This window comes from Dipodomys merriami, unplaced genomic scaffold (genome assembly GCF_024711535.1).
Source record: "Dipodomys merriami isolate MVZ:Mamm:240054 unplaced genomic scaffold, mDipMer1.0.p SCAF_1, whole genome shotgun sequence".
Taxonomy (NCBI): Eukaryota; Metazoa; Chordata; class Mammalia; order Rodentia; family Heteromyidae; genus Dipodomys; species Dipodomys merriami.
The window spans coordinates 74,950,709-74,962,775 of NW_027202270.1; the positions used below are offsets into that span (position 1 = coordinate 74,950,709).

A 12,067-nucleotide genomic window follows, 5' to 3' on the forward strand; every position below is an offset into this window, starting at 1 on the left:
AGTCACAAAGTGATTCGATTTTAAGAATAAAGACCTTCTCATCAAGCCTGGTATAAATGATACTAGGATTATGAATGAAAAAAACCTGTGATCAGTATGATGAGTCTCTGAGTGCTTTACAGTTATTTTCCATCCTTTCTTGTCAGTGATGCTAAGAGGCACTTCTGGTCAGATACAGAAGCCTATTCATATTGTCTTCCAGAAAATGTAATAGATCCTTCCCATTTGTATTACATGTAGAATATATATATATATAATATAGAATGTATAATATAAAATATAATAATATACAATAATTATGCCTAAAACATGAGCAGCAGGATTTGTCAGGTATACTTTCATTCATATTTTTTAAATATGAATGAAAAGTACAATGTATGAAATATAGTATACCTTTGGGTCTAATTCTCGCATATGTTTCATTCTTTGGCTGACATCCAATATGTATTTTTGCAACTATACCACTGAGGATGGCTATGACTGAAAATAGATACTTGATTATATTGTTTCAGTTCTGAGGTACACTTACTAATCATAGCTTAAAAAAGAAATCATTTTTCTATATGTATATAAGCATATATTAAAATTACAATTCGATAATATTATACCTTAGTCAAACACAAAATAATCAACACCTATAAGCATAACATGGTTTTGAGCTGCACATGTAGGAGAATATTGTAAAATCTCCTTACCTCTGGTTTGCAACCCCTTTCCACAGGCTTCACTGGTGCCCATTATTCCCTGCCTGACGGACTCAGGCACTAAGATACAAGGACTCCATTTTTGTGGTTTCCATCTGTGATTTCAAGTAACAGAAGATTAGAATATTCACTACAAAAAACATACAAAAATCATGCTTGGAGAGACCAATTTGAAATCCAAAAGTATGAACATGATAATTCAATATAGATGATTTTTTTCATGACATAGGATCAAATCCTGGCAACTACTAGGGATGGTATTTCTGTTTTCATCTACACTTATGGTTGAGGCAGTGAGTCCACTTTTTAGAATTTAAACATTTTGTATGTAAACTTCAGTTCATATAGAATACTAGCAATATGCATTAGAAATACAGATCAGTATGGGTTTTTAAAAATAAGATTTTTATTGTGAAAATACTTTACAGAGGGGTTACAGTTACATGAGCAAGGTAACGAGGACATTTCTTATCAAGCATTGTTGCCTCCTCCTTTGTTTTTTAAAAAATTTGGCAAAAAAGAAAGAAAGCTCCCTGAATTCTATTATAGTATTAGAAAGTCAAAGTTTGAACTCTTTAAAGTTGGGGGTGCAAACTTGCGCATATGGTCCTCTGCTTTATTTTTTTCTTTTTTTCTTTTGGTCAGTCGGAGGGTTGGAAGTCAGGCCTGGGCTCTATCCCTGAGCTTTGATTTGTTCAAGCCTACTGATCTACCACTTTGAGTCACAGCCCTACTTCTAGGCTTTGGGTAGCTAATTCGAGATGAGACTCACAGATTTTCCTGCTCTATCGGGCTTCAAATCTCAGCCTCCTGAGAGACATGAGCCACGGCCCATATTATTTAAGGTTATTTCTAGTGTTTGAGTTTAACTAGAACATCTCAATAGCTTACAAAAATTAAAGATAAAGCCTGGTGTCTAGGAACCATTTTATCTGATCACTCAATTGGAGATGAGGAGTGGACACACTTCTACCTCAAATCATATATACTTCAGAGGAAACGGTCTCCAACTTTTGGCTGTTTTTCCTTTCTCTGATTAACAAAACTCTCCATTTTTATGAGTCATGGATTTGTGTCTTTGAACAATATTCCAGAAAACCCAAGTTCTAAGTATAAACACAGATTCTTGTGTTTTTTTTTTTTTTTTTGCAAATAAGCCAATCTCCAATGAAGCAATATATACTTTAAGAAAATAAAAAAGGGATGAGTTTAATGAGATACCTTTGTTCTCAGCTATTCAGAAAGTTGAGCTCAATCAGAGTTCAAGGCCAGCTCAGGTAAAAGTAAGTAAGACTATTTTAGAAATAAGCTAGGATCCTGGCACACACTTCTGAGCTCATCTTCATAAGATCTTTCAAAAATCACAAAAGCTAATATAATGACTGAGTTAGGTACAGCTTTTATCTCTGAAGTGTCATTTACCTTCATTTTAAAATTGAGAATACACAGGTTTCCTAGACCAAAATGAAACCACGTTATTCAGTTTAGTTTAGGTTTTTGTGTAGGCACAAATAGACAAGAGTTTCAGAAGTTCTTTGGTAAATAGTGAAGTTTGGGACAAGTCAATTTAAATGATAGTCTAGGGATAGCCAAATCAGTACAGGCCAGTATCTAATCTTTATCTGCTGTGTAGTCAGACATATACTCTGTTCACATCACATTTTTATATTGAGATATAGATGTTTATGTTGTTCTCTCCAGATATTCACATAAAGATGTTCAAATCAAATAAGCATTTAATAATAAACATGCGGCTGTGGCTCCCTAATGGAGTTCAAAAGAGAAGAATCAGAAGATGATGATAAAGCATTACCTTAACCAGTTTCTTGAGATAAACTCCTCATGAACATTCTTATGTGTAGGAAAGCAAAATGCACTTTGAAACTATGTTGCTCAAATTTTAAAGAGTGTAGAGAATGTTTATATCAATTTAAACACACTTGGATCCCTAGACTTGACAAAATCATTCCATTCACACACAGTAGAACTGAATTCTGGGGAAAATGGTAGGATCTCAATTACAGACATAAGTTCAAACTTAAGTACTCTAATTGGAGTGCTCCAGGATAGTAGAGAGTGGACAATAAAATAGCCCACTAGTAGATCATAAAATTTGATCTGATTATAATAGCCCTGGGCTCATAAACAAGTCTAATGATGTTTGATTTGGCAATTTTTCACTTGGCTACTTTCCTTAAGAGCTCTTTTTCTGGGCTCAGAAGTTTCAATATTTATACATGGCATAAGAGGATGAATATTGACAGTGTTGCCACAATGAGCCTGTGGTTAGTGAGAACAAAACAGCAGTCTGGGTATGATCCCAGGTTTTACTTACATCCCCTCTAAATTGGTCATCAGTTGGAAACAATGAGAGTAAGCATGATAAGATCAATAGTCATTTGGACTTCTTCAATAACACTCTTCGACTTTAAATTGAGGATCTTCTTTGAAGGAAGAAAGGAGTGGTATTTTCCAGAATAAACTATCTCTTGAATTGCATAGCTTTAAGTTATAACATCTCAAATTATTTAGTAAAGCACTAGGTATTTCCACTAAAGGCATTTTTACATGTGTCGTAAAAGCTATATGATTTTTGTTGTGCGTGATGGTGCACAAGGATAATCCCAGCTATTTGTGAGTGGAAGTAAGAAAATAACAAATTCAAGGTCAGCTCAGAGAAAGTTAGAAAGACCCTCCCCATCTCAGAAGCAGACTAGAAATAAAAGGGCTGGGACAGTAGTGCAGAAAAAATTTAAACAATTATAAATATCATTAAGGGACTAAAAATTTACTCTTGATTTCTTTTTTGAGAAAATGACTTGTGATGAAGCTCAGGCTGGCCTCAAATTCTTAATATATACATCTATGATTGACTAGCCCTGTGTGAATGCTGAGATCATAGGACTATATCACCATGTCCGGCTTAGTCATGTTTCTTTCCTAAACACTTTAAGATTAGAACAATAGAATGAGGAAATTTTTTTCTCTATTAGCATACATCTATGTGTGTACATGTATTTTCTTTTTTTTCCGCTTGTGGTGTCTGAACTCTGGGCCTGGGCACTGTCCCTCTGGTATTCTGTTCAAGGATAGCACTCTACCACTTGAGTCTCAGCACCACTTCTGGCTTTTTCTGCTTATGTGGTGGTGAGGACTCAAACCCAGGGCCTCATGCATGCAAGGCAATCACTCTACCACTGAGTCACCTTCCCAGCCCGTATTTTCATTTTTAAATTTTCTTTTATTGTAAAGATACTGTACAGAGTGGTTACAGTTACATAACTAAGGTAATGAGTACATTTCTTGTTGAGCATTGTCACCCCTTCCTTTGTTGTTCTCCCAGTAACCCTTCCCTCTCCTACCTCCCTCACTCCCCCTATTTCCAAAGTTGTAAAGTTCATTTCCAGGATAGTGTCTTGTGTGTATCATTGTTGCAATGGCTCATCCTGTGTCCTTGTTTAAGCTTTTTGTTATTCCCCTTCCCCTCCCCAAATTAGGCAAATGTATATACAAGATGCAGGGCACCAAAATTAAGTATAGTGACAACAGGGGGAAGAACATACAAAGGAAACAAAAAATCACATAGTACATTAAAAACAACAACAACAAAGAAAGACCCCTTGTGTCCATATCTTGGGGTTCATTTTGCTTAGCATCATCTTCTATGGACATATGTACATAGCTTTTGAGCTTTTCTGCTCATCTGATAAAATTATCCTAGTTGTATACTAATTATTGCAAATGAGGGAAACCATGGAACCTATAATTCTTTGGGGCTGGCTTACTTCACTTAATATGATTTTTCCGTCTTTCCATTTCCTAGCAAATGGGGTATGTGGGTTAATTCCATATCTTAGCTATGGTGAATAATGGTGCGATAGACATAGTTTTGCTGGCAGTTTTAGTATGATCTTGTTTTTGATCATTTGGGTAAATGCCCAGAAGCGGGATTGCTGGGTCATGGGGGAGCCTAATCTTTGATAACGGAGCCAGAAAACAGAATGGAAGAAAGACAGTAAATGATGCTGGCAAAAATGGTTAAACACCTGTAGAAAACTAAAATTAGATCCTTATATATCACCCTGCACTAGAATCAACTCCAAATGTATCAAAGACCTGGAAGTAAAAGCAGACACCATGAAAATATTACAGGAAGGAATAGAAGAAACCCTAGGGCTCCTTGGCACAGGCCAAAATTTTCTTAATAAAGTCCCAGAAACACAACAAATCAAAGAAAAGTTGGACCAATGGTATTGCATGAAACTGCAGAGTTTCTGCATGGCAAAGGACATAGCTAGCAAGATCAATAGAAAGCCCATGGACTGGGAGAAGTTTTTCACTAGCCACACAACAGACAAGGGTCTCATATCTAAAATATACTTAGAACTCAAAAAAATTAAATCCTCCAAAAACAAATCCTCAAAGAAGCAACTGCCCCATTAATAAGTGGGCTACAGACTAAAGGAGGTACTTCTCTGAAGAGGCAATAAGAATGGCCAATAGACACATGATGAAATGCTCAATTTCTCTGGCCATAAAAGAAATTCAAATCAAAACAATACTGAGATTCCACCTGACCCCAGTTAGAATGGCTATAATCAAGAAATCTGATAACAACAGATGCTGGAGGGGATGTGGCCAAAAAGGAACCCTGCTACACTGTTGATGGAATAGTAAACTTGTTCAACCCCTGTTGATGGAAGTGTAAACTTGTTCAACCAGTATGGAGCTTCCTCAAAAGATGGTACATGTATTTTCATGGGTCTACTTTTACATTTTTTTATGAATCATGAGGAAGACTATGGTTTATGTACTTAAAACTTGTCTCTGAATAATATTCCAGAAAATCCAAGTTTATTTGTGAGTGCTTATTTGCATGCTATGTGTGTATGTGATTCTTCCTAAGGTACAGAACTCATTTTGAATATATTTGGATCATAATCCAGAAAATTGCTTTGGCAGAAGTTCAGTAGCTCATTTATATCAAACATGTTTAGATTTTTTCTCTACTAACTAAACATTCATATTTTTTGCCCCTTTCAAAAACAATACAGTTTCCCAAGAAGGAAAAACAGTGAAGTATTAGTTGAAGATGCATAACATTGCCTTATTTCATTATTCATGGAAAATACTTATAGTATGTGAAAGTTGTGAGTTACACTCAGGTCTAGTGATAATTTGAAGGTGAAATCAATCACTCACCGATATACAGGACATACTGGGATATCTTCACACTCTCTCTCTTCAAACAAGGTATCTGGACACTCTTGGCCTCCATTGGCTGCTTCTTGAATGATAATCCTGTATCGTGATTGCTTTATTGTAGCATTTCCTGATGTAAAGAAGAAATAAAATTATAGTTTCTTCTCTGTTGATGTTGATCAAATTCCAGTCAGCAGTTAATTATAAAAAACAAAAACAGAGGGACATTAAGCACAAACCAAGAAGTGGAAATAATGTTGAAACCCAAATGAGGAAGTAGAATAAAAATGTTCAAACTCACATCTGGTAGCCCTATACTATCACAGTAGATAGCACTATACTATACATTGTTAGCATTTCTGTATACACTATGTTTAGTAATCATAATGTCAAATATATTTGTTCCAATGGGAAAATATTATTTCAAAACATTGTTTTGCTTTATTTAAAATGAGTTAGAGTACACATTACCATGACATAAGTGTTACATGCCATGATCTGAGGTCTCTTAGAGACCCTCCTTCATTTCAAACAGCAGCTGGGGATGCAGGAACTTTATTATTGATTCAGTTCCTAGAGTAAGAATTTTCTTTCTCTAGGCTTTGTATAATAGAAATTCTCTTATAAAATCAATAGCAGCCTGTTTGTTTATGGACATTATTTTATTAAATTTCTTATTCCTTATAACCTCATAATCAGTATGTATGTAATTAGAATGTGGGAAAATGCACTAAAATTAACAAGCAACAAAACACTGTTTAGTTTGAGATTTTGCTGAGAAATAGAAGTATTAATAGGCACTTCAATAAAAAGACTACTCCCATTAATGATGTAAAATACTCATTTCACAATCTTCAGAAACTTCAAAATCAACACTGACCAAAATGTCAATTATTGTTGTAGTGTTTACCCTATATTTCAATTTCTTTATTTTTATTGTGAAAATACTGTAGAGAGTGGTTACAATTACATGGGAAAGATGATGAGCACATTTCTTATCAAGCATTGTTGCCTCCTCTTTTGTTTCCCCTTCCCATCCCTCTTCAGATATATAAATTTTTCACCTTTTACTATATTTCAATTTTTAAGTGCAAGATATACTAACTGCACTATATATGAGTAAAAAATCTTTCACTACAGAACATAAAATTTTCATAGGTAAACAAAGAGCCAAATATGTACACAGTTAGTTACAAAATACTGCAGAATGTTAGTAGTGTCAAACGATGATCTAGTGTTAGGTAGTTATAGAAAACAAATCTTTTTTTTTATTCTTAGGAACCAAAAGTAGCTCACAGAGGAGTTAAAATTTAGCCTGAGTGCTGAAGGCTATAGATAAAACCATTTCAGGTCAAAGAAAGAGTTGTGAGTCTTAAGAGTGGCAAACAGTTTACTGAAAAAGGCACTTGAGTGCATTTTGAAAAAGATATGTGTGTGTGGCTTATGTGTATCTAAGAGGGAACAAGAAGTTAAAAGGCATAGTGAGAAATATAAAGAATAATGAAGAGAAAGTACAGAAGAAAATGTGATTCATTGGTAGGTTTTGGACAGGTAATAGACCTTATCATGCTTAGAAGTTAATTTCTAGAAAGCAAGTAAACTAAATGGAGCAAAACAGAAGGAAGAAAGGAGAATGTACTGAAACCATGTATGCCAGTGGGTTTTTTGAAAGTCATTACTATGAGAAGACTTAGCAAGGAGAAGCTACTGATCCACAACCCAAGCTCTCTTAACTCTCTGTTTACCTCCCCAAAGGGATCACTTATAACTGTTGTTTCTATATTTAGTTCTTCTGTGGTTACCTCCAAATCTATAAATAATATGTTAATGTTGTTACTTCCTGATTTATGAACCTTAGACATTATTTATTGACTTTCTGCAATAAATGATGACAGTTTGCTTTGCACCACCTTTCATTTTTTTTTAAATAATTGCACAGCTATTTATGCTGGTTACTTAAAACCTTTAAATAACTTGTATATTTTCAGCCCTACTCCTCTAGCATGTACTTCCTTCAGACCAGCCACAGTGGCTTGCAGTCTTTATGAAGACTTTGGTTTGGCAGCCACCTTCCTGCTAATTGAGGCCAGGGTTCTACATGCCATCATCTTCTGCTCCTCTCTCTTCGTCCAGAAATGTCTGTCTTCTCTAATTGAGTTGAGACCTTCCATCTAATGGTGTCCTTTTTTTTTTTTTTTTTTTTTTTTTTAAAGAATTAGGCTTTTAAAGTTCTTTATAGTAAGTGTCCTTCCCCCTTTGGAAGTTCTGGTGTTTGCATTCAGGTTCTTAGATTTTGCTAGGAAGAAACTTTACTGGTAAGCCATGCCTCCAGATTTTTTTGAACTATTTCATAAATAAAAGCCACTTCCTGCACACACACACATACACACACACACACACACACACACACACACACACACACACACACACACACACACGCACACACACACATGCCTGGACCATGATCCTAAGCTTTCCATGATGTCTGAGATGACAGGCCATAGTGCAACCACCTAACTACTTCCATTGACATAGAGTCTCAAAGACTGGATTTCCCAGACTGGCCTGGATATGCAGTCTTCCCTAGTCTCTGTCTCCCACAAAGCTAGTATGACAAGTGCAAGCCACAATGCCCAGCTATTGGTTGAGAATAGAGTCTTGTAAATTTTTTGCCCCAGGATAATTGTAATCCTCCTCCTCAGTGCTTAAATTATGAAGCATTTTTAGTAAGCTCTTGAGAACGAAAGGAGAACAGTTTTATTCATTCCATGATCTTGAACTGCAAGTGGAGATGTAAGGGAATGTTTCCATTTGCTTTGCAGACTCCCTCTTTATCCCTTTTAAACTTTTGAATACCTAGGGAACTAATAACAAAAGGGCTGTTTCATTTTCCTCCTGGTTCATGTTGTGTTGGATACATGAGAGAATGGAACAGAATATGAAAGGAGAAAAAAAGGACACGAGGAGACAGAGAACAGAGGCTTATTCTACTAGATTCCTTCTATGGATCAGTTCAAGTTGGCGCCTCCTCTCCAGAAGTGAAGTTCCTGTGGAAAGCATTTGTCTGCAACTACTTTCTTTGGGTTCCAATAACTGTCCTTCTAACAACTTTCAGGCCCTTGCCTATGACTAGCACAAATACTAAACCATGCATACTGCCTTTCCCTTAACTCTGTTTTCCTCAGCTGCTTCATTCAATAGCCACTTGTTTCCTGCCAGGAGATAGACAGTAATTAAATAGAAGGAATATTGTAATTATCCCTTTTAAAATAGCATGGAATCTCTCTGAGAAATGTAGAAAGAGTGCATAAAATTACAGAAATGGTTTTATATATTATAAAATCTACCTTCATTTAGGTGGGACAAGCTTTGTAAGTAATTATGCTTTGGGAGGAAAAAAGCCTCTTTCCACACTTTCAAGTCACTTCAGTTACTCTGCAGTTGCTCAAAAATAGATTAATTAGCTTAAAATGTATACATGAATGTGAGCTTGTATATGCATGTGCACTTTCTAAATATAATCACAGAAAACTATAAACAAATAAAAATATGCTTTCACTTCACCCAAAGAAATCCTAGAGGGCTACAATATAATTCATGCTTCCCCTTTAAATGCACACCCCCCACAAGCACACACCCCACACCCACAGGTGTTCTGCTTTTCTGATGACACTCCAGATAAATACTTCAAAGTCTGAATTAAAATGTTGCATTGATTTTCATTCCTTGTGGTTTTTCAAGTTAAGGTTGAGAAAGGATAGCTTCTATAGTAAAAACAAACATTTTGCACAGAGGTAAGTTTTCTCCTAGTTTAAAGTGATTTTCACTTAGAGATTAAAAAAAAGCACTTCTGGGTGAGTGAGGAAGGATTTTAAGACAAGAGAACACTTCCAGGATGTGCAGGGTACCTGGTGTGTGTGTGTGTGTGTGTGTGTGTGTGTGTGTGTGTGTGTGTGTGTGTGTGTGTGTGTGTGTGTGTGTGTGTGTGTGTGTGTGTGTGTGTGTGTGTGTGTGTGTGTGTGTGTGTGTGTGTGTGTTTCCTTGAACTTTGGAGTGGCCATATTCACCAGTTAACTTTGAAATAGTCTCTTGCTTCTTATGATGTAATCTTATCATTTTCATAAGTGGTTTGGTGGCAAAGTCACGAGTAGGCAGTTTATACATACAGAGAAGAACATTTAGTAGTCTTCCTACTCTCCCTCTTCTCTATACCCTAGATGATATAGCAGTTTTGGATCAAGGGAGAATAATACCTCCAAAAATCTGGAGGTAACTAGCAATACAATTAGCAAATGCCTGAGGCAACCTCCAATCAAGACAGAAGAGAGCCTAAGGAAAAACCAATGAACCTCTCACAGTGACAGCCAATCCTCCCAAGTCTCCCTTTTGACTACAGAAGAAAAGTGAGTTTTGTGAAGTAGATGCAGAAAGTGGTAATAGTGACTTTGCAAGAAGAAGATATATGGACTATATGTAAAACTAAATAATCAAAATCAAAAAATAAACAAGAATTGTTTTCATTTACATTCTGATGTAGGTACAGGTAATTGGGTGATGATCTTTGTCTGATAGGTCATATAGCTTCTCATGTATAATGAAACACTTTTTTGGAGGGGGGTGGTCACAGGGCTTGAGTTAGAAGCCTGGGCACTGTCTCTGAGCTCTTTTGCTCAGGGCTAGTACTCTACATATTTAGGCCACAGTACCACTTCCTATTTTCTAGTGGTTAATGCTCCACAAGCAATGTCCTTATTGCCTTACTCATATAACCGTAACCCCTTTGTAAAGCATCTTTATATAAAATTACATTTAAAAAAATAGTCTCATGTAATTCCTGCCTAAACTGGCTGTGAACCACAATCCTCAGATCTCAGCTTCCTGAGTAGCTAGGATTATAAACATGAGCCACCAGTGCCTGGCTATGAAAAACTTTTAAGAATGAATGGTGAGACTATTATTATTTTAACCAGATAACAACATTGAGTAGGACTGTCCTGAATAAGCAGGAAGTTTGGCCAGCCAGTCCATTCTTTTGCTTTGATATGAAGAAGTTTAATTTACTATAAAGATATAATAGATGTAAGCTATTTGTGGCTTACATGTATTCCTTAAAGTGGAACAGATCCAGTTCTGGACATTTTGAATATGTGTATATGCTGCCTTCTTTTATTATAATAACATCTAACAAGATTGGTATTATTTTATTACTGTTCCTTGAAAGAGGTAAGATAAAAATATCTCTTCACCATAATCAAACTACACGCAATAGAACACATAGTCTATGCTCTTTCTATTGAATGAGACTTTATATTAAGATGAAGAGAACAACAGGGGTCAATACAGAAGGAGGACTTTACATCACAGCTTGTCTTTTGTTCCAAAGAGATACTACTTTCCTTTTCAAGCAGTTCTGCAACAGTACCCTGTTGGAATATGCCTTGATTAACAATAAAAACAACATTTGCAGGGTTGTTTTTTTTTTTGAGTTATGGTTCCCACCTCATTGGGCTTATGAAAAATAACAACAAATTAAAGTTCATGTTTGCAAACATAAACAATTACTCAAGAATGATTATGACTAATAAAAAACTCATTGAAATTCAGCTTTGATTTATGCAGAGTCAATCATCACTGAGAAACCAGGTATAATTAAACTTAAGTTATTAATTATAATCAAAAGAAATAACATCTAGAAAAGATGGCAATTTAAACATCAAGAAGAATATTTAGCATACAAAATATATGAGTGGAATACATACATTAAGAAATATAAGAAGATTCTTTGTAAAAAAAATCTCAGAAAGATAGCTTTTAAATTGAAATGTTTACATAGAAGACTTTTTGGGTTATTCTACAAAAGTAAGATAAGGGAAGGGGTAGGAGGGGAGGTATCAGTGAGAATGTTGAAAGGGATAATATTGAGCAAGATATACTGTATTCATAAGCTGCTTTGTTAAATAGCAACTCCTTTTACAAATACTTAAAGAGATAGATAGATAGATACATACATACATACATACCTACATACATACATACATAGACACATAGATACAGACATAGATATGTATATACACACATGCATATGCATATATATATTTCATCATATATATTGCATCTCTATACGGAGCAAGAGAGAGGAAGAGGGAGCTATTGTCAATTTC

General features: G+C 35.4%; 1 protein-coding gene across 1 annotated transcript in view; it reads right to left on the bottom strand.

The window, feature by feature from the left end:
* Thsd7b (thrombospondin type 1 domain containing 7B) overlaps positions 1-12,067 on the bottom strand; it is a 798,478-nt gene that overhangs the window by 357,650 nt on the left and 428,761 nt on the right. Inside the window, exons 10-11 of the mRNA XM_070038225.1 lie at positions 5,907-6,036; positions 696-799 (exon numbers count right to left, since the gene is read on the bottom strand). Of these exons, the coding sequence (XP_069894326.1) occupies positions 696-799; positions 5,907-6,036 (234 nt within the window). The remainder of the gene's footprint in view (positions 1-695; positions 800-5,906; positions 6,037-12,067) is intronic.